The sequence below is a fragment of the Panthera leo genome, chromosome C1, assembly GCF_018350215.1.
Source record: "Panthera leo isolate Ple1 chromosome C1, P.leo_Ple1_pat1.1, whole genome shotgun sequence".
NCBI lineage: Eukaryota > Metazoa > Chordata > Mammalia > Carnivora > Felidae > Panthera > Panthera leo.
This window is the reverse complement of record NC_056686.1, coordinates 77,036,877-77,063,209: the sequence shown is the minus strand read 5'-3', so window position 1 is coordinate 77,063,209 and position 26,333 is coordinate 77,036,877. Positions and strand designations below refer to the sequence as shown.

The 26,333-nt window shown below is 36.5% G+C and overlaps 1 protein-coding gene across 4 annotated transcripts; it reads right to left on the bottom strand.

Moving 5' to 3' along the window:
- On the bottom strand, window positions 1-26,333 carry CDC7 (cell division cycle 7). Of its 4 annotated transcripts, none has more exons than XM_042952787.1 (12): window positions 26,246-26,333; window positions 25,338-25,532; window positions 17,335-17,418; window positions 15,765-15,900; window positions 12,511-12,604; window positions 12,283-12,425; window positions 10,662-10,911; window positions 9,966-10,061; window positions 9,008-9,186; window positions 8,071-8,153; window positions 5,241-5,390; window positions 1-1,714 (listed from the first exon to the last, which is right to left on the bottom strand). In XM_042952787.1, the coding sequence occupies exons 2-12, from the start codon at window positions 25,450-25,452 to the stop codon at window positions 1,320-1,322; spliced, it is 1,725 nt and encodes a 574-aa protein (XP_042808721.1). In that variant the 5' UTR covers window positions 25,453-25,532; window positions 26,246-26,333; the 3' UTR covers window positions 1-1,319. The 4 variants fall into 4 exon arrangements, with proteins under 4 accessions (XP_042808721.1, XP_042808723.1, XP_042808722.1 ...); XM_042952789.1 differs by having other exon boundaries at window positions 25,338-25,515; XM_042952788.1 differs by lacking the exon at window positions 26,246-26,333 and adding an exon at window positions 25,877-26,239.

The window sequence follows — 26,333 nt, the reverse complement described above, 5'->3', positions numbered from 1 at the left end:
TTTAAAGATTATAGTATGAGAAGAACGAGTACATCAGTGGTAATGGCTAAACATATGCCATACTTACCAGAGTAGGTAGACACACTGACTTGAATGTACAAAATAACAAAATGTTCTGTATCCATAAGCTGTTTCTATATTCTATCCTTACTGAATGGGAAACTTCTCCGTGGATCCACACACCCAAACTTATTTCCCACAAAGAGTTTGATATGCTGTCACTGATATACATCATTTTGGAATGTAGTAATTCATAAGTCTACCTCTGGTCCTCTTCTACTCTGCCCACTTCATTATCTCTCTTCCCAATCAGCCCAAGACTGTAGTAATCAATCTTCTTTGAGCAGGAGCAACTTATTTATAATAGGATATAGAGATCCTGATGGCTCCACGCAGAGGAGAGACTCTCCAATAATATTCTCAAAGCTGTATTCACTATTCCTTTTAGCAGCTACCTAATTACACCTAGGATGGTGAGAAAAATAAAAGCATTTTGGACTATCAGTCTTCACCTTGGCCCTGCAGCTTTCCTTTAATCAATCCGTGTATGCATGAAGTACCCAACTGTAAACACGTGCAATATTTAACAAAGCACACAGAAACTTTGTGGAAAGCACCATGTTATTTTCAGGGAGAATTTAGGTGCGGGTAGAGAAGGCAAGAAAATCAAGAGAGAAACCATTAATGTGGCAATTCACACAAAAAATACTTTAACAAAATACATTAAAAAATGGATAAATTCAATTTTAAGTGGTATTACCGCCAACATTTTCTCATTAGTTATTTTAGTGTTCATAAAAGGTGTAATATATGCCTCTAGAAGAGGAAATGATTGCCTTTACCTATAGAATGGTTAGAGCACCAACACCAGGTTGAGTTTTCTAAAAGTACGCATAGCTCATTGCTTAAAGAAACCAATAAAGTAAGTCTTTTGACTCATTTAGTCCCCATTACATCCATTAATTTTAAGATCACATCCATTAATTTTAAGATTTGTACCTCAAACCTCTATGTACTAAGGCTAAAATAGCTTCTTTCTCTGCATAGGGCAGTGACAAGTAATTAAGGAAGCTGAAGATCTAGTTCTACTTGGGTAGATCTAACTCAAAGATCATGTAGTTAGCCCTAAGAACTATCCTAGGCATCTTTGATCTTAGTCCGTATTTCAGCATTTGCCAGACAGCAAATACTAAAATTTTAAAATAAATTATTCATCCTGCCCTGGTCTCTAATCAAGAACTTATGGCTATTACAAAAAACTCTTTTTCACCCCATCTCATAATACACAAATAGCAAACATTATAAATAAGGAACGATAATCACAAGCTCATATCTTTAAAAAAAGGGTGCAACAATGCCTCTTCAGCTGTTATTCTTGAAGCTGGATTTAGATCTAGAAGTTTATCAAGCAGGTCATAAGCTTCATCAGGTACCTCATTCCAGCCTGCTAAATTGGTAGTATCTGTATCCAAACCACCCCCACAGCCATTACTGTCTCCTTTATACAATGAATTTCCTGAATGCTGTGCTTCAGGTGTTTGTATAAGGTGAGAAACTTTATGGTCAGTCTTCTCTGAAAATGTTGGGTCACGAGAAGCAGGCCCTTGTACATCGCTTGTTAATTTCAGAGTGTTAGAATCTATACCTCTGAGCTTCTCACAAAGTTTTCTCAAGTCTTGTGCTGGGACTTCTTTGCTACACAATATCGACTTGCCTAAAAAAGAATAAATACATGTACATTATTTGAGTATACCAGAAGCCTCTCTAATGGGAAACATCCATGCCCAATTGTGTGCTTTGGGGATATATTTGCCCTGTGTAAGAGCTAGAGTACCACATGCTAATATTTGTGTCTTGTACTACATAGTTGAAGGTCAAATCATAAAGTGGGCGGTGGTAAGTAGAAAGCAGTGACTTACTAAGCTATGTAAGGGACTCACTTGACTGTCAACTCCTTCAGCTTCACCATATCCTTCTGTAATCTTCCCTCAGCTGCAGCTCCTGTTCCCTCTCCCCCTTCCTAGCTTTTACATTCCTCTGGCTATCTGGTTCCTGTCTTTGCCTAGGATCCCCTGTGCTCCCCCATGTGCTCGGGATACTCCAACTTATATCCTCACTCAGCTTCAGGCCTCTGTGAGGCCTGACACTCTGACAGAATTGAACATTCTAAACTTGTGTTGCAAACTGTGAAAATTTCTATCACTTTTGTTAGCCTGTATTGTAACTGTAGAGCTCTCTCCCCTACTAGACTCTGAGCTCTTTGAAGACAGGGTCTATTTTATTTACTTTTGAATCCTCAAAGCCTAGACAATGTCTAGTACATACTAGGTCCTCAATTAATGGTGGCTGGACTGGATAAAAAAGCTTTATTCAGTCTCTCAGGTCATTGTTCAAATATCACATCCTGACAGATACTTGGGTCCTTGACCGACCCATCTGAAACAGCTGAGCCCTCTTCTCTCCCTTTCTCCTATTTTATCTTTCTCAATACTACTCATTTGTCTGACAGATTTGTCTCCCCGGTTAGAATTTAAGTTCTGTAAGAACAGATTCAACAATACTACCTGGGCCACATAAAGTCCCAATAAATGTTTCTGAATGAGTTAATAAGCCAGATCTTAGTTTTTAAAAATATAAATGTCTCTGAAACAATTTCCTGACAGAATTATTCACATATGGGCAAACATAAGCTAAGCACACAAACAGGCAAAAGTGTATTGTATTTGCCTTATAGATTTCCTTATTAAACAGAAATGTGGCTCTAAACAATGGAGTAGCACAGCATACAGATTTCTGGGGTACATGGGTTGTTAAAAAAGCAATCTATCTCTGGATGCTATAAAGTTACTTTTACATGTCCTGATCTAACTACTGGATTGGGTGTTCTAAGGCAGGGAAAGAAGGGAGGAGGAGGTGGCAGGCAGGGAAGAGACCAAGGAAAACAAATGACCAAAAACTAAGTCTGCTCAGGATACAACATGGCAATCCTTTTTTACTCTAAATCTATTCTATCATTCTTATTCTCTCTAGAAAATTATAGGCAGAGGAAAATAGTCATATAGTTTTACTCATTAATATATAGGCTATGCTGAAGTTATGAAATAATTAACAGTATGTATTACAATATCTCCCTAAGTTATACAACATGCTTAAATTTTTTCACATGATCAAAGGAAGGCTCATTCAGGGAAAATAATACATTCAATCAAAAATATTTTGTTACAGACCAAGTGTCAGGCATTTGTTTTAGCTCAAGAGACACAGAAGAGACAGAGAATGAGCAGGGGAGGAACAGAGAGAGAGGGAGACACAGAATCTGAAGCAGGTTCCAGGCTCTGAGCTGTCAGCACAGAGCCCAATGCGGGGCTCAAACCCACGAACTGCGAGATCGTGACCTGAACCAAAGTCAGTTGCTTAACTGACTGAGCCACCCAGGCGCCCTTCTTTTGAATTTATTTGATATAACGAGTCCTTGATGACAATCCACAGTGGGGCCAGGTCTAGGTGTTGAGGACAGTGAGGCACGTTATACACAAGAGAAGTACAAGTACTCTCACTGCTAATCCCAAGCAAGTCATTTCATTGGGTCATAAAGGAGAACACAAAGGTGACTACTGAAGTTTTGAGTCCTTCTGTATTCAGCCCAAAGTTATAGTAAGATTTGACTGAAACAGCTGCAGAAGTCATACTAATAAACCGAGACAAAAACTACGTGGCATTATTAGTTTCTAATATGAGAACAAACATTATGATCATAAATCTTTAAAAGCCTAGGACTGCTATCATGACACTTGCCCTTAAATGCTTTTGCATCACTTGTTGTGCTTCCATTGTTGGTCCTCATTATAACTTTGACTACAGATAAGGGAGAGTTAAGCTCTTCAACAAAATGTTTTGATGTCCATTCTCTGATAAACTTCATAAACTTCTCATGAAGTTTTTCAACACTAGACGAAAAGTTTTCTCAATCAGTTGAGAGTAAACATACTCACGTAAGAATACAATTTCCAAGGTATCAATCCATCTTGCTTTCCATTTATGGTCATTTTCCCTTTGTGTATGTGTATTATTTCAACCTATTATCCTTTGATAAAATTTTCTTATACTAGGTGCAAGAAAGTGAGAAGTTGTGGATTGACTTTGCTGAAGAAACACTTTTTGGTAAGCCTCCATCACGGAGCTTTCTTCATAACCACCACCAAGCTTTTCTGATGGATTAGACCATAGCAATGGTGTCTAAGTAAGGGGCAATCATTTTTGCAGTGGTTCTTAGAAGTAGTTCTTGGTTAAAATCACTTGTTTTTCCAAACTAACAAGGCTAGGCCCTTCCTATGTATCATATTTTCCTGAATCTTATTTTCTAGGAAGGAGTAGAGTGAGATAGGCATATGTATTTAAGTTCTTTAGATAATTCTGATATGGACCCGATTAAGACCTACTGATCCTGGAGCTGGGCACAAGGCAACCCAGCTACTTATGAAGTGGGTTGTTTGAAATTTTGTCCCACAGGGGTATTCTATATTGTGTGGTACAATCACAGCCACCCACTTTGGAAAATATTAACTATAACTGTGCATGGAGAATAAACACAAGGTGAACATGTGAGTTAAAGTCATTGGCCAGAACAATGTTGAGAGAATTCACAGGTGCCCCATGAAGTCTTAGAAGTATAAGAACTTGTGTAACTAAGGAGATGACTTCCCACAACATATTATTTATATGCTTAAAATAATACTCCATCAGCAAAGGTGTTCTGCACACTTCTCTTCCTTGCTCCCCTAACCCTAAGGAACCTAACAACCCACATTTTATTATCTTCCCTACTGAGTCCTTATTATTCTGTCTCATAATTAACTGTTTACTTGTTAGTATAAACTAAGATCAATTAAGGCAAGCCCAAGAACACCTGATGCTTAATAAACATATAATAAACTAAAACATATACTATTAGAAATATTTATGTAATAAAGTCAAATCATAACTACAGGGAGTTAAGATTTTATTCCTTATCCTTTTAAGATTATAAAGTTGAACTTTAAAATATTTAAATAGCACTTTGTGCTTGCTGAGATTAAATGATTATATAGAAGAAAAATGGATAAATTATTTTCTTACACAATGCTATTAGTTTTCAAGCAACAGAGAAATTTTCTACATAACATCAGAGAATTTCTTAATAATTTGATTTATAGGAAATTTAAAAAGGCATTTCTTTTGTTCTATAATATAAAACTGCTTACCAAAAGTTTTAGCTGCTTGGATAGTTTCCCTGGATCCACGAATTGTCATAATTTGAGCCAAAGCAGTTAAATCATCACTTGCTTTATAAAATGGATACCGCCCACTAAGCAAAGAAAGGAATATGACACCTGCAGACCACATGTCAATTGCTGTAACAGAAAACAAACTTTAAAAAAATTCCATATCTATAATTTTATCATCAGTAGTCAATTTACATCATTGTTACATCTATAGTTCTCAACCTTTGCTATGCAAATCTTGAGCCTTAAAAAACATTCTGATGTCCAGGCCCAATCCCTCAGAGATTCTGACTTAATTATGGAGTAGGGCTCAGGCATCAGAATTTTTTAAGTTCCTCAGATGCTTAGAGTGTAATACCATGATTGAGAAACCCTAGTCTAACATCCTTAATACAAAATACAATATTTTCTTTCTTGAGCAACATGTTGGTAAGTTTAAAAGGACATTTCATCATTATAAAACACTAAGTAGATATGTACTTTGTAAGATCAAAAGAAATCCAAAAATAGCTATGTGGAAAAATCTGGATGTTCCTCAAGAATTATGTACCATAGTGAAAGTGGCTTATTTTAGTGAAAAGTATTGAATATTAGAAGCTTTTCTTCAGCCAGGTGCTTACCCTAACTTCTGCTATACAATCTTTAATCTCTAGAATTCTGACATTAACATTAAGTTAATGTTCATGTTAACTAAGTTAAGTTCATGTTAAACTAATTTTTTCTTTTAGGGACATCTCTCCTAACTGCTGACCTCCCAGTATCACCAAGTTATTTGCTCTCCATTACCTTGGCCATTGTATCACCTGCCTTTCTTTGTTCCCTCTGTAGCTCTGCCTGCTCCTTCAACATTTTCCCCACCCCTTAAGGCTGAGGTTCCCCACAGTTCCAACCTCTTCCCTGGACTGACCCCATCTACTTCACAGCTTCAACCATCTTTTATATACTGATGACATTTAACTGTATTTCCAGCCTAGACTTCCCTAAGTTTGACTTTTACTCTGTTGGACATCTCTATCTTGGTGTCCCCACCAATATCCCAAGCCAATTCACCTTATCTTTCCCTGTAAACCAGTCACTTCTTTATTCTCCCCCTTGGCTACTGATACCCATTCAAGTCCCCCAAGCTAGAAATCTGATAAACATCCTGGGTGCCTTTTCCTTCACCACCCCACACCCAAATCTCACATCCAGTTATCCAATAAATTCTGCCTTTCCTTTACCTTTCTTTTCTTTCCTATTACTAGTGCCCTCATTCAGGCTTTCATCATCTCTCACCTGGACCACAGCAGGCCCCAACTCTCCAAAACCTATGCTGTCTGCACACCTGCCAGAATAATGCAGTTAAAACATAATTATCAGGGCATCGGGGTGGCTCAGCTGGTTAAGCATCTGACTCTTGATATCAGCTCAGGTCATGATCTTGCAGTTTGTGGGATCAAGCCCTGTGTCAGGCTCTGAGCTGACAGCATGGAGCCTGCTTGGGATTCCTTCTCCCCCTCTATGCCCCTCCCTTGTTCTTGGGCACGTGTGCTCTCTCTCTCAAAAATAAGTAAATAAGGGACACCTGGGTGGCTGACACCGGCTCAAGTCATGATCTCACAGTTGGTGGCTTCAAGCCCAACAATGGGCTCTGTGCTGACAGCTCAGAGTCTAGAGCCTGCTTCCGATTCTGTGTCTCCGTCTCTCTATGCCCATCCTCCCACTCATGCTCGCTCTCTCTCTCTCTCTCTCTCAAAAATAAATAAACATTAAAAAATAAATAAACTTAAAAAACATAATTATTACCATCTCTTTCCCTTGAATAACTTCCCAACACCTATAGGATATAGTCCAAGCTGTTTAACATGTGTGATCTGACTTGCCTACCTATTATCAGGTTTATTTCTCACCATTCCTTCACTTCCATCTTACATTCTAGCAACACTAAACTTGTTTCCTATTGACTAGACTAGACCATGCTGTTTCTTCAGATTCTCTGCTCATGCATCAATGCCAACCATCTACTCCAATTTAAGTTCTCTTCTCAGTGGTTTTCTCTTCAATGAACTTCCTTCCATATTCCCTTCAAAAAGGAATAAATATCCCTAAAATACCTCATATGAAGATTTACAATCATGCTCAACAGGTTACAATTATTTGAGAGTATAAGCAGATAATTTTTTTTTTTTTTTTTTTTGGTATCATTAGCAAGTACAGAATACACACAATGGACAAATGCATTTCTTTCAAGTCCATTATCTAGGGGAATGGGAGGATTCATTTACTCAATGAGATTTTTTTCCTGGGTTCTGGCTTCATGACAACTTTGGTAGATTCTAGATTTTTTTCCTTTTTCAAAACTCTTTAATTCTACTGTATTATTTTCACAATAACAAAAAATAATTTTAATCAAATACACAATCTTATGTGCAGTGCAGCACAGAAGACTTTTGGGGGGTACTGGGCAAACAGATAAAATGCTGCAAGTCTTAAGTTAGCAAAGACTACTAAACACAATTTTTCTTCTACAAATATGACATTAACAAAATTCGTAGCAAAATCATCTTGTAAATAGATAAGCAAGATGCATTGTACAGGAAAAAGTCTGTTACAAGAAAAAAACAAAAAAAAAGCAAAAACAAACCCAACACTAGGAGTAGAAATTTTCAATAGCATTATCTCAAAAATGGGACTGCCACACTGCTAGAACTACTTACATAACTTATTAAAAGCAGAAAAACTTAATATTAGTAAAACATAAAGGTCATAAAATAAAATATACCTGGGATAACCAATTCTAATTGGGTTCTGTATTTCTAGTGCAACATACCTGTGGTTTGATTGGGGCACTTTGTCAAAACCTCTGGTGCTCTGAATCCTGGTGTACCTGCCCTAGGGGCAACCTGTTGTCGCCTTATGATGACGAAATAAGAGTTTTCTAGTTATGTTAAAGTTTAATTATTTAAGACCAAAAAGTAACATTTATCTATTTATTTTACAATAAGTTCTGCCTTGATATCTATATAAATAAAAGTTATTTATAAAGCAAATCATAATCTAGTGTGATGAAAATCCTAGATTCTGCTTCCTACTGGTCCCTCCCCCACTCCCCACCCCTCAAGTTACCAGGCCTTATTCCAGAAAAATTTTAAGGTAACTTCCAGGTGTAAAAGGAGGTAGCAGATTATAAGAACCGTAAGAGAAAAATAAAATACACCAGAATTGAATGCAACAGAATTCAGAGGCATAAAAATCACTTCTGTTTGGAGTGATATTAGAAAATTAATTTGACATACTTATTGACTTATATACTTAAGTTAATCAGGAAAGGCTCAAGAAAGCTCATGCAAGTTTTGAAAGAAAGGGAGGAATTTATGAGACTAAGAGTAGGAGGTGGGAGTGAGAGAGACACCCTATTATTTGGTTCTGATTATTCTACACAGGCGGGAATAAGGTAACAAAAGATTAAATCAGCAAGTAAAATGTGCAAATCCAAGGTTCCAAAGAAACCATCCCTGCCCCCACCAAAATTACTTGCATACAAGAGCAAATGTGTTTTCCAATGAGCAATTCATGTCAAATGAACACTAGATGACAATAGTTATCATTTGCTCATCATCATACCTCTCCACATTAGTGTCTGCGTAGTTCACAGAACCGTGTTGTTCTCTTCCTTGCACTAAATCAACTGCCCACCAAATCAATGCAATTTCTAATCATGTCTGGCAGCATGCTGATGATTTTGTAGCAGCATTAAATCACATTACCTTGAAAGGCAAATGCTGCAAACTTTATCTGTTGCATAGCAGTCACAGGTCAGGCTAGCTGGGCAAGAACTGGCAGTTTTCCTCATCACACCACTAGTCATAACTTTTGTAGAAATAGGCTTCTTTTTTGTTGCTAACTTTCTAGATAGTACATCCACAGTCTTTGACTGCTTCATAAGCTGTAAAAGAAAAGTCACATTTCCTATTTCTGTGATATTTAACCTAATGCCTTCAAATGCTAGCATGGCAAAACGTAACAGCAGAAACATAACTTTTAAAACTGCTGAATGTGCTGTTGGATTGTAAGTAAACAGTTGTCTATTAAAGTATTTAAAATCTTTTTAGTTTTCTTCTGTGGAATAAATGTATTAAAATTTACTAATCAGTCCTCAATTGGTAAATATGTGACTTACACTTTATTAGAATTTTTCCTGATAGGTTACACAAGTATAATACAGTTACGTTCTAGTGTCTAACTCCATTTCAGAACTGTAAACTGCACAATTACATTGGCTAAAATCAGTTTTAATTTGTTGCTTATGCTATCTAGCTGTTATAGGATATCGTAAGTCAATTTAAAACCGTTTAATATTGATGACAATTTTGTAAACTTTATAAACATCTTTACACCATCAACTGTGTGTCAGAAATGTGTTAGTTATTAGGAGCTCACATCCTAGTAATGAGAGAAAAGGCCTTAATGTTCTAAATGTTCCTTTAGAAAACAGCAACAACAAACAGTCAGCTAACCAAAAATGATGAAAAATTCCACCAGAAAAGTTCAGGAAAAAAACTGGAGAAAATAAAAGTGTTGACAAGATGCTCAAAGCAGTAATACCTTCTGCCACAGCAAAACTCTACTTTTAAAAACGGAGTAATAATAAACGCTAGTCTACCAATCCCTAAATTCTCTTCAGTGTACTGACTGATGATTGCACTATTAAGCTACATTACTTACTTTCACTGCAGGGCTCTCATGTGAAATGGAGCTGTGTATATTGAAATTTCTTTCTCCAAAAACAGAGCGCTGGACAGAAAGGCCTACAGATCCCTCCTACAATACCAACAAAAACAAGGAAAATAAGGATTATATCTGTAACACTTTCTGCCAGCTGTACTCTGCCAGTTTTGAAAGAGTTAAGTGACATGAAACAAAAACAGCTGCATCCAAGTCATTCTCAGGCACCAAAACACTTCTGTGAAAGGAGAAAATAGTCTAGACAGAACTCTTAACACCCATATAACTGTTACCATAATCCACAAATATATATAACTAAAAAATTTAAAAACCACCTGCATGGATGTTACATTTTGCTGTGCAGCTAAAATGGAGATAGACACTTCAGAATTTTTCCCCTATAACTAATGTTTTCTTTAAAAAAGGATAATTAATCTGAACTTTATAACATGCAGGGAAAAATTATTTTCCATTTTTGTTACATAATGTAACATAGAGACATTATAAATCTACCAAGTAATTTGTTTTGAAACGATCTATTATTAAGTCTTAGTGGAATCTAATCAATTGAATATGTAACAAATGTAAAAACAAATTTTTTAATTGCAAGTATTATCCTGGTATTACATCTCCCTCTGTTGGATGAAGAAGTACATTTCTAAAACCGTATTAATACTTAAATAAAAGAGGTAGAACCTTTCCATCTTTTCCTTGTTTAATCTGACTTTGTGCATTTGTATAGGGCCTTTTCACAGTCTTCATGGTAGGCTGCTGATCGAGCTCCTTAGGTGCTGCTGGGCCACTCAAGGAAATCTTGTTTCCTGTGATTATATGGGATTTATTTTGTGAACAACTCTCCTGTTGAGCTTCAGAATGGACAAGTTTGAGAAGCTCTATTTTGGTATCATGGGTTCCTTGGGCCAAACCAAAGTCTACCAATGCATACCTAAGAAACAAAAGCAAGCATTTTTACTTCTTTGTAACAACTAAAGCATAGTAACATCATAATATGCTCTAATCATATTTACACAAAAAGTATAATTCTTTAGGGGATTAAGAATTTATAACATTCTTGGGGCACCTGCTCAGTCGATTGAGTGTCCAACTCTTGATTTCAGCTCAGGTCATGATCTCCCCGTTCATGAGTTTAAGCCCTGCATCAGGCTCAGTGCTGCCCACAGGGAGCCTGCTTGGGATTCTCTTTCCCGCTCTCTCTCTGCCCCTCCCCCCCACTCTCTCTCTCTCTCCATAAATAAACGTTTAAAAAAAAACAAACAATTTATAACATTCTTGAAAAAAGACAAGAAAAATGAGTTTATAGCCAAGGTAATGGTTTAAAAGCTAACTAGGCTTGAAAATTAAGGAATGATACATCCCATACACACACAAAAATCTTTCTCCCTTTTCTCCAATGGCCTGTGCTGACAAGACAGACAAGGACTGCAGGATATAAGCCCAATTCTTTGTTCTCTTATGATGGTTAAGATGGCATCACAGTAGATACTTTTTAATTAACAAGCTTAAAAGAAAAATTAATTAAAATCATGGGTTTAGGGGCACCTGGGTGGCTCAGGTTGGTTAAGCGCCTGCCTCTTGATTTTGCCTCAGGTCATAATCTCATGATCTGTGGGTTTGAGCTGCACATCGGGCTCCCTGCTGCTTGGGATTCTCTCTCTCTCCCTCTCCTCTCTGCCCCTCCACCATTCTTGCTCTCTCTCTCAAAAAATAAACTTAAGAGAAAAAAATAAAATAAAACCATAGGCTTAAAACTTGATTCAATTAAAGAAAATTAAAGAGAAAAGTCAGAAGTGTAAAATCCAAGAAGTTATAGTTCTATACCTCCTACCACTCTCAGTAGGATCCATCATATAATAAACAGTATTTAAGCCAGGTTTTCAGCTTTACAACACCTCTATCAGTATAAAAAACATATATGTATATAAACATATACAATACAAACTTACATAATAACAGAACTTCAGTGTTGAAACAGGAAATTGGCTATCATGTGCTCTAATTCCCTCATGAAGCCCAGAGATAAGAGAAATGTGAAAGTTAAAAAGGCCTATACCGTTTTTAAGTTTATTTTAGCTAAGTGCTATTTCCACTGAACCATGGTGTATCTAATAATGGACACTGCTTTACTAATATAATTTTATCTTTTGTTTCACTGTATTTCCATTCCCCAACCACAATGAAAATTTAAAACAAAAAAATCTGTGCATGGCTGTCATAGTATGTTCTCTATCTCCCAGGTGAACCCCATAGCACAAATTCATTCAAGTGTAAATATCTTCTAGTAACTTTTCATACTTACTTTTTTAGGCGCCTATTATATAAAAAATTGCTGGGTTTAACATCACGGTGAACAATACCAAACTGATGAATGCGTTTCAAAGCTCTGAACAGATTAAACATATATTCCCGTACTTCTTGAAAAGAAAGAGAATTCAAAATGTCCTAAAATAAAGTTATGAATAAGATCATAAAATTGCTTTCAATTAAATATTTAGCCAATAAAAAGTCAGTAAGTATTAAAACCTACCAAAAAGGACTCATGCTCCAGATACGGCATAGCAATAACCACATGATCATTTTTCCTAAAGCAGTATTTAACTCCCATGACATTGTCTTGCCCCCTAGTGGAAAAATGCATAATGAACTTTAAAGGAAAGGTCAAATGAAATAAAACCTTATGCTAAGTTTCTTTAAAAATGCAACTTTAGCTATGCATAAAATGCTGGAAAACTACTTAAAACTACTCTCTTGTATGACAGTATACATGTTTAACTGACTTGTACAAAAATAGCACCATTTATGAGGTTAGTATAATAATTCAAACATGAGATCATTAGTTTTAATTGGGGAAGTAACAGAATGAGAAGGACAAGATGAAAAACAATAATGAATTAATAAGCCTTTGTAGCAGATAAAATGGCAATAGTAATGAATAAGTTAATTAAAAAATAATAGCTAACATTTATTAAGCATTCACTATATTTGCCAAGCTTTGATCTAAGTAAGCAGTTTACATCTATTAACTAATTCACTTAATCCTCACAACAGCCCTATGAGGAAAGTGCTATTATTTCCTCCCCCCTTTTTTTACAGTTAAGGAAATTAAGGCACAGAGAGGTTAAGGAACTTCCCCCCAAGTTAAGTTAAGGAACTTAACTAAACTAGTAAGTCATGGAGCCAGGATCTGAATCCAGACAGCTTGCTCTAGGTCTTATGCTCTTAACTACTATGCTATATTGCATCATAAAAGATGAGGAAATTAACTTTACATGGTTTTGAGTCAGTAGAACAACATGGATACCACCTAAAAATGTAGAGAGATCAGGAAAAGAAGCATCAAAAACGAAGACCTCCCTCTTTTTGATAAGAAGTTCTAGATACAGAACTAAATCTTATGTGAGAAGTGAGAGGTCAGTGACAGTGCTTGTGGAGAAGTGATACCTAAAGCTGTGAAAATGATTAGAGAGAAGAGCAAATGAGCCTTGGAAAATTGCCAAGTTGGAGGGCAAAATAAGGAAAAAGGGGCAGAGAGCCCAGAAAGGGATGTCACCCAGATGAGGAATTTTAAAAGAAGTAGTCATCAGTATGAAGGTCATAGAGAATAAGGACTGAGGGAAGGCTTTTAGTTTGGCAAAGAGGAATTAACTGGTAATTGTTCTGAGAATAATTTAAGTGGAAAGGAAGAGGCCAAACAGGACTTAAGAAGGGAAAATAAGATACACTGGAAGTAGAACATACAATTTGCCTAAAATATCTGGCAAAAAAAAGAAGAAAAACCAGTGTGGGAGCTAGAAAGGAAGCAAGATCAGATAAAGACTTTTTTTTAGCATGAACTTTTTTTGAAGTACATGGAATAGAAAAGTGGTAGAGAAAAATATTTAAAACAGGGAAAAAGGAACAATTTTATTCAAGGGAGTAGAATGTATGTAATTATGCCTTACAGAGGCCATCTCATTCTTTTGTCTTCTCTAATAAACATAGGGGCAAAACAAAGAAATAGGATTGTCCATTCACGCAATAAATATTTACTGGGCATGGTTATTTGGCAGACAGTATGTTAGATATTAGGGATGGGAAGGTGAATTAAACTTAACATGATTTCTGCCCTCATGGAGTTTACTATCTAATGAACAGTAACAGATAATAAACAAGACAACAAAGGACAGATTATGAGGGTTTTGAAAGAGATCAAAAGGTGCTGTGACAATAACAAACAGGTGAATCTAATTTAATTCAGATGACATCTTTGAAGCTTGCTCAGATCAGAAAGATCAGCCTGCAAAAACTGGGAGAGGACTTAGTGACCAGGGAACAGTAATGGGTAGTGACCCTGAGATGAGAAAGCTTGAGACAAATCTGAGGGAACTAATGTGACTAGAGCACAGAGAGGGAGGTGGGAAGAGTGCATGATATAAGGTTGGATTTTTTTTTTTCAAAGAATACTGGGAAACCACTGAAGGATTTTAAGAGGGGGAAATAACAGTATACAATTTATATTACATACATACAAATTTTTATATTAAAGATTACTCTAGCTGTTCTGTGACCATGGGATTCAGGGGGAAAGAGAAGAAGCAGGCTATTGTAGTAATCTAGGTTTGGTCTGAGGTAGTGGTTGAGAAAATAGACATGAATGGGTTTTTACATATATTTTGGAGGCAAAAATAGCCAGGACTTGATGATGGAGGCTGAGATGAGCAGATGAAAACAGGCTGTTGTAGTAGGCGTTTTTGTGGGGGTTTTGGCAGGCAAAGGAGTATTAAAATTTAATTTTCAGCACATTAGGTTTGAGATAATTATTAGGTACTCAAGTAGAAATGTCAAATCAGTAGGTGGGTATATACAAATCTGCAGATAAGAGGTCTGAGGCAAGATATACACTTATGGGAATCACTATCATACACTTAAAGCCACATGGAAATACATACTACCCAGGGAAGAGTACAGAGCAAGAAAGCCTAGGATAAGGCACCAAGAAACTCCAACATTTAGATGTCACGTAGAAGAGGAAGAACTGGCAAAAGATATTGACAATGAAAGGCCAAATAAAGCAGGAAAAAAACAAGAAGTATGTGACAGTATAGAAGTCAAAAGACATTGGTTCAAATCAATTATGTTAAACTCTGCCTAGGGTTCATGTGAACAGAAAAAGAAACTGGCAAGATGGAAGTCACAGTGGACTCTTATCTAAAGTAGTTTCAGTTTAGTATAGAGAAAAGTAGACACACGGTGAGAGTAGTGAAGGTAGGGTATGGAAGTGAAAATAGTATGTATAGATCATTTTTGAGAGGTCTGGCTGGGAAAAGCAGCAAAGAAATGATGAAACAGATGGAAGAGGGATGGCAGTACAGGGGGATAAGAAATACTAGATCATGTATGTTTGTTGATAGGAATGACCTAGAAGAGAAAGACCAATGGGAAAGACATGCCAGATGATTCTGCTGTTCAAATAAAATATGAGATGGGGCTGTCAATAGCTGGGGAGATGTGAAATAGGAGTTCCCTACATTTTAAAAAATATCTAGACCACGGTTTGATTTGGCAGGAAGATTAGAAAAAGAAGTGGTCAGAGAACAGGAAGTCAAGCTGAGCCTCAAGGATAATCCATTCTAAAAATATAAATTTAATTAACCATCCGAACATTAGAGGGGAAAAGTGCTACCAAACTGCAGACTCCTGACTGAAAAATATATTGAATTCATGGACAATCTAACCACCTCTGTTAGATATCCCCTTAAAAATCTTAAATATACAGGCAGTTCAGTTAAAGATAATGCATACCCAGCCACTGTTAGGCACTGAAGTTCAGCTGCAATTCTTATAGGATGACTTGTTGGAATTAAATGTTTCAGAGCTATTTTCTCTTCAGGTCCTACTTGTAACTGTGCTGTGGCCAAATAAACAGAGCTAAAAGTGCCTGTAAAACAATGTATTCAATTTTTCAATATTTGGTTTTTAAAAATGTTAATGAAACAATGCTAAAATAGATCCCAAAACTGGAGCCCATGAAATTATCCTAATCTATCATTAATATATTTAAAGATATTATACATGAAGAGCAAAAACACCTAAAAATAGGACTTTCAATTTGTAATAAATTCTTAACTGTCTTCAATTCTTTAGGGGATATATTAATTTACCAAAGCTCTACAGTAAATCTGCCTGGGTTAGCATAAAATATTTCCATGGTCATGATCCATTCTAGCAAGTATTTTTCTATAGTACTGTCATTTGAAATTACTTCCTTTAGAGTTGGATACAGGTCTGTTAGAAGTAGACTTGTTAACAGTCTTGGGGGGAAAAAATTACAAAACCACCTGGGCTTTTAAATTTAGCATTAAACTAAATAGAAAAAATAAAAGAGCTGGTGGTCAGTTAAATTTGAGAAAACTGAGTTAAAACAAATTGATAAATTTCTTTACTACAAAAATTTCCAAAGCTAGAGCTTTGTGTGCTTTGTGTGTTTAAGTACATCACAAATAACCAAAAGGGAGCCATACATACTACATTTTCCAAACTTATTTAGCCTTAGAACACCCTTCTTCCCTCCCCCTCTCCAGGAATAGCTATTAATGTTAGGAGGACAGCAGTGTTTTCCAGAACAAAATTTTTGAACACTAAGTCAGTGTTCAAAAAAGGTAAAGATGTAAAGATCTGCTTCTTACATCCCAAAACATCTCACCTTCTAATTTTTTTGCCCAATGACCTAGGCTTCTTTGTGTTTGACACTTTTCATTGTGAAAAGCAAACAATGAAGTAAATGGAAGCTTTTTTGTTTTTAACTATTCAGGCATTTCCTAACATAGCCACCAAAACCTTTTATTATCTTTTACCTTCTCATTCACTTCACATCTGATAAATTCACCCTTCATTTAATCAACAAGACTGCCAGTCTCTCAATGACATTTATGTCGATACTGACCATCTTATAAATATTGTTACCACTTGATTCCCATCATTTTGTCACCTTAGATTTCTCTGTTTCAACATACAGTTCTACCTAACTACAACAGAGAAAGAAAAAGGACTTTCCTTGATCAAATTCCCCCACATGAATCTTAAATTTTTCATTTTCAATAATTATCCTTAACAATACATTAGTATATCAACACTTTTAATGGTATAACAGCATAAAGATTAAAATAGGACTATTCATTTTACTGTAAATATTTATTCTTTCATTCTTTCCAGGGGAAAAAGAAAACCTGATGTCATAATTAGTAATATGACCATGATGTCATTATTTTAAAAAGTATATACTTTTCAAAAGGAAATAGTAATGAAAATCAAGATTATACAAAGCAAAACATAAGGGAAAAAAACTTTTAAATAAAGTAGATCTCTAAGTTACCTTCTCCAATTTTGTCCTTAATCTTAAACAGATTACCAAGCTGTGGTACAGCTTCATAAAGCTTCTCAATATCTTTTTTAACACCTATCAAGGAAAAAGAATTTATAGTTATAATTAATGAAAGTATATTTTATACTTTAAGTTAAAAAACCTCAATGAAATAAATTCTAAAACATAATTAAAAAGTTAAAAAGTGGCTATAATAAACCTTAAAATCATGACAAAAATATTTAAAACCCTGTTAACTTGCTGTAACACACTTCTTGAAAAAACATAAAACTGTTAAGTCCCAGAATCACACACATCAAATTTCTATTACTCAGAATTATATTAACAGATACACTGTCACTCCATAGAGTACAACACAATAAAGAAGCTTAATTTAAAAAATAACTAAACAATTTGTGCTGTGATCACTAGATGGCATGACAAGGACACAATGTAATCTTCTTGAAAACTATTTCTCTTCCCCAAAGATACAAAATCTTACAAGCTTGGGAAAGTTTTATATATTGAGTATTCACAGTGTACCCTCAGAGAGAAATTCTACCAAAGCTCTCAGGAATGTTAAAAATATTTTTTAAAAAACAACTATCCCAATTATCAATAGTATCCTTTATCTTTGAGACCAGATAAGATAAACTGCTACTTTTAAATACATATAAACTCTTTACAAAAATATACATGGTTAAAATAAGAAAGGCAGTAATACCAAATGTGATAAACTACTGGATATAAAAGAAAACTACATACTTAAGAGTTATCGGATTTTATTACAGTATCTAAGACAAACATCAGCTACTTTTTAAGTTATAATAGTAATAATGTAAATAACGTATATAATGGTTTAAGACATTTTCAAACCACTTTCACATGTATTCTTTTCAGATCTTCACAACAGCACTGGGATACTGGCAAAACAGGAATTATCCTGATTTTCAGATAAGAAAACCCTATTTAGGAAAGTGAAATTATGTGTCCTTTTAACACTGTGTTTTAAAAAGTGCTCAGGGTCCTCTGGGTGGTCCAGTTGGTAGGGTGTCTGACTCTCAATTTCGGCTCAGGTCATGGTCTTGCAGTTCATGGGATTGAGCCCCGAATTGGGCTCCATGCTGACACTGTGGAGCCTGCTTGGGACTCTCTCTCTCTCCCTCTCTTTCTGCCCCTCCCTCACTCTTTCTCTCAAAATAAATAAATTTTTTAAAAATGCTCAACAATGAGAATGTTAAAAAAAAAAATTAACAAATTTGGTGCAACTTCTGTTCTCTAAGAGCTTAGTCTAGTGGAAAAGTCAGGTGTTAAAAGCTCTGAACACAAGACAGTAACTATAATAATACAAGAATGCATATGTTACTAGATATAAGGAAGGGGAGGGGAATGAACACAGCAAGCTTCAGGTGACAATTAAGCTGTGTTTTGAAGCACTCACCAAGTAGAAAAAGTGGATGAAGGCATTTTACGAAGAAGGAACTATGTACACAAAGGCATGGAAAAGGAAAAAGGCATGGATTATTTTATCCAAGGGGAGAGGTCGGTGAGGGAGGTAATGAAATTCAATGTGGCTGAAGAAGGGAGAGGGAAAGAATGCAATTGAAAGCCATGGAAAACTTTTAAGCAGGAAGATGACAAGTAGAGGATGAATTTGAGGGGGAAGAAGAACATTAAGAGCTGGAAACTAAATAACAAGCCAAGATCTAGTCCAAGAAGATCTAGTATTCTTTCCATTGTATCAATCCATCTAAGGAAATGGGAAGAACTTACTTTCCCATCTACTTCATGGGTAACTGGAGAAGCTTCATGGGTTTCAATACACGAGGCAATACTAGAACAGTAATTATGAGTACCAGTTTTGGAGATGAGAGGACTAAATTAAAATCCTGGCTCCATTATTTACCAGACTAGGTACGACTTTCCTTGAGCACACAGCTTATTACATTGAGCCTTAGTCTCCCCATCCACAGAAAACGGGTAATAACTGTACCCATGCCACTGAGACACTGTGAGGATTAAATGAAATAATATACATAAGAAGTTTTTAACACAATGCCTGACACATAGCAAATATTAAATAAAAGTGGTAATTCTGTTGTAGTTATTAACATTATTTCTTTAGCACTTTTGCTTTACCCTTTACTTGAAATCTTTTTCCCTTATTATTTCATGTGGCTGGCTCAAAGGTCAGTTCTTCTCTGATATCCTATTTAAAACAGCATTCCTCTCATTACCCTGTTTATTGTCTTTGGAGTGCTTGTCCACTATAAAATCATCCTGTTTATTTGTTTGCTCTCTGCCTCTTCCCACTAGAACATAAGCTCCACCAGTACTGTTCCCTGTGTGCATAATTCACCACAGTACACTCAGCTCCTAGTTAGAACAGTGCCTGGTATGCTTGTTCAGTGAATGAATTATTACTATCATTATGGGCATTCAGAGATAGCTGAAGGGAAAAAAAGCAAAAGTTTAGACGTTACAAAAGAGTGAAGAAGTCAAGACAGTAGCAGCTACCTCACTATATGCTACCACACTACTTCACTCTAGAAACCAAAACCAAAGCCAGGGGGGAAAAGCCAGCCTCTAGCAGTCATTCTTGCCATAGTCAATTATAATCTTTCTTAATGGGTGTCAATTCCAACCAGCTTCAAATTCCAGTGTCACAGGAAAGGCACCATGAAAGGGTAATAAAAATGATATATTCAATTTTATATTACATGTCCTTGATTGTGAAACACAATTTTAAAAACTCTGAAATTGGGATGCAACTTACAATTATTGTCAGCCAGTATCAATACTTACAGAACAGGTATCAGTGACTTGACGAAAATCTAAGAAATCATAAAAGAGCATTCACATTTAACCCTTTAAGAGCAAACAGTTGTAGGGAAAAGTGGTAAAGGTGATGAAGCAGAATCAAATGTAGGTCAGCTCCACATAATTGGGCTCTTATGAGTGCATTAACAAATGGTAATTAAAAAATGAACTCTTCAAAGAAATTCTGCATCATTAACGTATAGAGAACATTATGAGGGGGAAAATGGGGTGTCAATGAGTGTGACTATACTCAAAGTGACTCAGAAAAGAAAGATGTTAAATATTTAATTTCCTTTTTAATTATGTACCTGAGATATACAATTATTTGTCTAATTACATCCAAAAGAACTCTTTCAAAAGTATAAGATAAAAAATTCTAGGTGATAAGAAAGCACTGTGTCATAGTATAACTGGCAGCATTTCTGAGCAGCAGATAAAATGGGGTTATCTAACAATCAATGGTATTTAGGGGCACCTGGGTGGCTCAGTCTGTTAAGCATCTGACTCTTGATTTCAGTTCAGGTCATGATCTCACGATTCATGAGTTCAAGCCCTGCATCAGGCTCTGCACTGACAGTGCAGAGCCTGCTTGGGATTCTCTCCCTCCCTCTGTTTCTCCCCTATTTGTGCCCTCTCTCTCTCAAAATAAATAAACTTAAAAAAAATTTTTTTTAAATCAATGGTATTTATATACAATGAAATGTTAAGAACCCTATTTGTAGTCTCTTTACTACAAAATGTATTGAAGTGTTTGTGTGGATGTTTTGTTGTGTGTGTGTATATATGAGAATACTAAAAGCTCTGTAGTCATATGATACAGAGTTGTGCTGTCTTCTAGTTTCATGTAACTAAATTTATTTTTTAAAGATTTTATTATTATTATTATAGTAAATGTTTATTTTTGAGAGAGACAGTGCACATGCACAAGCAGGGAGGGACAGAAAGAGAGGGAGGAAGGATCTGAAGCAGGCTCTGCACTGAGAATGGAGAGTCCAATGCAGGGCTCAAACTCAGGAACTGTGAGATCATGACCTGAGCAGAAGCTGGACGCTTATCCGACTGAGCCACCCAGGTGCCCCTTAAATTTAAATTAAAATTTAAAAAAATTAAAAATTTCCTGTCGTATTAGCTATAGGTGACAACATAGAAACATTTCCATTATTACAGAAGGTACTATTGGGTGCTGAAATAGAAGAAAGCCCAGATTCAACTCCTATCATTAAACCACATTAATACTCATTTTCTTAACCTGAAAATCAAAGGGGTTAGATTAGATGAATTTTCCTTTGAGTTCTATGTTTTGGAACTTCCCGTTGTATTAGCATGAGCTGGCAGTCAGTAATAGAGACACTGGTTAACTATTAGAAATCACCAGAGAGGAAATACATGTAATAAGGAACTACTGTAATACACAAGCCACGTGAAGCACTATGTAAGCTCAAGGTGTTTTCATGCCACTACTAACTTGCTAAGCACTTACGTATCTTTACAAAACTCAAAATATGTTTATATTAGTTTCCTGTCACTACAGAACAACTCTGACATTTTCAAACAACAGTAAAACTTTCTGACAACCAAACTGAATGCAAAATCCTCATTTCTGAAGGAGATGAGAGTAAATAGCAAAAGAGAACATTAATGTTAAATGACAGAAAACACTACTAAAGGCAGAGACGAGAATGAATATATACTTTGAGCATCAGGGGGAAGATCCTGAAAAGTCTACAAGCCAAAAACATTTACATGCCTATACTTTATTTCTTCTTTAAAGTTTATTTATTTTGAGAGAGTATGTGCCAGCGGGAGAGGGGCAGAGAGAGAGTGAGAGAGAATCCCAAGCAGGTCTCTGTGCTGTCAGAGCCAAAACAGAGTCAGATGCTTAACCAGCTGAACCACCCAGGCACCCCTAAATGCCTATACTTTAAACATGAAGGTCTAGGCTTCCATTTTGAAATTTTAAGGAAAAATATTTTTCCTGCTACATAATATATCCAAGTGGCTTTAATACTATGCTCTCAACTTCCATCATTGCTGGCCTGTACCATCTATTCGTAACATAGTACCCAGAGTGATCCTGAGAAAGCTAAGTCACCATGTCACTATTTTGCTCAAACCTAGTAAGAGTTTCACAGCTTGCTTCATATAAAGGTGAAGGAACTACCTCCTCTCCTCATACCTCTCTTTGCCATCACTCCCATCACCCTCCAGCCTCCAGTGACAAGGACCTGGACAAGGCCTTGCTATTCCTAAATGCTAGGCACACTCCCATCTCAGGGCCTTCTCCCTTGCTGTTTCCTCTGCCTGGCATGCTCTCCCCCATATATCTATGTAGCTCATCACTTTACCACCTTCAAGTCTTAGTTCAAATGTTACCACGCTGAAGTCTTCTCTGACCAATTACACTTCCTAAAAATCACAATCTCCTACTCCAACACTTCCTATCTCCACTTCCCTTCTATATTTTCTTCACAATACTAACCACCTTTGAACATATTATTTCTTTTATCATCTATCTTTCCAGTAGATTGAGGGCATTGATTTTTGTCTGTTTTATGCACTGATTTATTCTAGCACCTAGAAAAGTAATTGCTCATAATATTTAATATTCATCATATAAACAAAATGTTTTCAATTACTTACAATGGAGTAAAACTGCCACTCTAGGAATATATGTGATGCTTATTCTGAAGCTTCGTGTACTGTCTGACTTACATCTCTTAAGCTAGGAAGATCATATAATTTAGCCCAAACTTAGGCACTCTTGAGAGTGAAAGGGGACACTAATAACAATTACAGTGTGACAACAGGCATAAACTGGATCTGTCCCACACAAATCATACTATAACCCATTTTAGTAGCAAGAGCTAAGAGCATCCATATAACACATCACAAGCGCAACTTATAGTTCAACAATACAGAGGAAAGTAAACATTAAATACAATATTATGCCCAATATTTTGTTCACTGTGGCATTTTTCTTAATAGGAAAAAATGGAAAACAATCTAAACGTTTACTAAAAAGGGTAATTAAATAAATTGTAGCATACTATGCAATGAAACATTAGCCAGTCAACTTAAACCAAGCTGTAGATAATTTACATAAGAAATGTTCAAGTTACATATTGCTAAGTAAAAAATAAAGACTAGAAATAAGTTGGCTACGATCCTAATTTAGTTTTGTTTGTTTGAAATGTATCTCGTTATGCACAGGATGACTAAAGGACTGTAACAAAAGGTCAACGGGGCAATATTTGTATAATAATGTATAAAATTTGGACGTTATTTCCTTATTTGAGTTTTCTACACTTTTTAAATTTTCATCAATAATCACATACACTTTTTATCAAAAAAAAAGAGCTACAAAAGCTAACATATCCTAAAACAAAGGGCCATGTTATTCGTCCATTACACTAAGTATTTAACTTTATATCCTTGCCTTAAACCATTCATTCATGTATTTTTAAGCACCTACTCTGTGCTGGATACTATTAGGTTCTGGGAATACAAAGATATACAAAAAGGTCCTACCATTCAAAAGTTATTCCATCAAGAGAAAGTGAATCATATTAGCTCATGAGACAGTTATGGGCCTGGATATCATTAGCTTTACTCCTTACTGAAGTTATTTTTTATATAACCTTAGCTTTTACTAAGCATCATATTAAAAATAAGTATGAATAAAATTTCAGCATGTTTTATGAGTTATTACAGGTACTGCTTATAAGGTTCAATGTTCTGTTACATAAAAGTCACAAAACTTTAGAAATTTAGACTACAATTCACTTTACTCTTTATTTCCCAGATTTTCAGAATATTAGAATAGTAGCTTTCACCTGAACATAATGCTAAAGCCATGTCGGATTCATCTGTTCATACACTCTGCCTAAAGCACAAGATACACCAGGAGCTATATGAGATACTGCCTTTAAGGAGCTTACAGTAGAAATGAAAAGACAAAATACACAGAATGCTAAAAGATACAAGAAGGATAACACAATGACTGTTGTTATTGTATTATGGGTCCAATGACACAGGAGAAAGCTGAATTGTGAAGAACAGAACAAATGGAAGAGGGACAGCAACCATGAAACTGGATGAAGTGGCATTTTAAGATTATTCTAGTAGCAGTGTACCAAATGAACTGGAGGATGGAAAAGAAGTGAAAGCAGGCAGTTTAGGGTAAGAAACTTCATTGTAATTCAGGAGCATGGTGTAAGAGAACAGATTACTGTGGTGGAAGTAGGAATAAGAAGCAATGCCATACATATTAAAAAAGAAGTAAGATAAAGTTGGGTAATTTCTTATGAGAAGCAAATATAAATCATTAAGTCGAAGACAACTCTAGAGTTTTTAAGCACAGGCAACTGGAACAACTGGGACATTAGAAAGGGTACTCATTTTGACACCAAAGAAGAGTTTAAGTTTTAGTCAGAAAGCAAAAGCATGTGATATCATTTTTCTAGAGTGTTGTTAAAGTCTGTTTTGTAGTGGATAAATAGATCTCATGGATAGAAGGTCAAAATTAGTATCTTCTGGACAACCAAAACATGCTTAAAACAAAGATGGAAAAGAAGATTTAGCTATTTTTTAGGAAAAAGGAAATGGTCACCTGGAACTTCTCTATTTAACAAATATTTATTAAATGCCTATTATGTCCCAGGCACTGCTAGAGCAGGAATGAAGGTGCACACATTTTAGTGTATAAGATCAGGTATTGTTTGACCCTCTCCTCACTTCAGGGTCTGGGTTAAGGTCAACACTGAGATGTACACTGAGATGCAGTGCTTTTGTACTGCTACATATATTTCATTATTTATTTGTCAGTGAATTCTGCTTTTCAATACTTCCAGTGAAAATTCCTCCATCGTCGACTTCTAAATCCAAGTTTAATGCAATATGAAGACAGATAAGAACATAGATCTGGGAGAAGAAATTCTAGTTTGGGTATCAACAAACTGTTCTTGGATAACCACCAATGTTTAGACTCTAGCAACTTCTGTAAAATGACATGGATGGATTACAATCCTTCTAAAATGCAATCCAATCTTAAATCCAGACCTCGGGAAGCTTTACTGATATGTAAAACACTCCCATGTAAACATACAACTCACTTTACCATTCGGGAAGTTCCTTTTAAAAAAAATAACCGAAATCACAGAATTGTTGCCTGCACATCCTTGGAATTAAACACATACCTGGTAGTTTAAAATTCTGCTCATGTTTTTTTAACGAGCCATCCGCCTGAACCTGGTCACGCTGGGGAGAAAAAGCCATTGGTTCATCCATCTGAATCCCCAAAGATGCCTCCATCACAAAACAACTGGGATGCAAAATGCCAGCTAAGGGGTCATGTCCACCGGGGGAGCAAAGCAGCTGTGAAAATTAGAATACTGGAGAAGATGAGAAGTTTAAATCACTCACTGAACCAAGCAGTAAAAAAACGCCAGTCCCCACAGGGGCAGATATTTAAAAGCGCACCGTATGTCTAAATCCCCAAAGGGGGTAAAACTGTGGGCCATTTCTAAGGATTACATTTACTTCCCTTTTACCTTACAGCAACACAGGCAAGGGGGAGAGGGGAAAATGTTCTAGTCAGGGGAGCCGCCTCGGCGGCCGGCGGCGGAGCGAAGGGTGGTGGCGGTAACTGGGGCGGCAGCGCGACGGGACACAAGCCAGCTGGAAAATAGGGGAGCAGGGGCGGGTACGGCAGGCCTTATGGGGAGAGCGGTTTGACCTGAGGGAAATTAAGGAGGAATGAGTACTGAAAAGGAGCGACAGGAGGTTCGCTCAAGGCCCCATGCAAGTTGATGGAGAACTGATCCGATACTGGCCACCAGCGGAGGGGAGAGAAAGAGGGAATGAATGGGATCCTTCTGGGAGCACCGGCCGCGAGCTCAGCGGGGAAGGACCTTCCTCCTTCAGACCCGAGACCCAACGGGATGCTTAGTGCGCAGGCGCATGACTTTCCCGCCGTGGGTCAGCGGGATCCGAACAGGGGTGGGAGGATGGGTTACTGCGCTGCGACAAGACCGAAGTCACGATCCAGAATTCGTTTCTAATCCCTCAGAATCCCGCGCCATGGAACAAACCGTCGGAAACTCACAGTTTAAGGGAATACGACTTCTGTGGCTCCCCAGCTGCCTGGGTCGCCGCTGCCAAGAGATCCCCACCTAGCGACTCTGCCAAAAGCG

What these genes read in the sequence shown, in the direction of transcription:
- CDC7 (XM_042952787.1), bottom strand. Translation starts at nt 25,452, where the DNA reads ATGGAGGCATCTTTGGGGATTCAGATGGATGAACCAATGGCTTTTTCT. An exon ending in CAGTGCCTAACAGTGGCTGG is followed by an intron (nt 12,605 to 15,764) that starts GTATGCATTATC and finishes TTTTTCCACTAG; the next exon opens with GGGGCAAGACAATGTCATGG. An exon ending in TGGAGCATGAGTCCTTTTTG is followed by an intron (nt 12,426 to 12,510) that starts GTAGGTTTTAAT and finishes ACTTTATTTTAG; the next exon opens with GACATTTTGAATTCTCTTTC.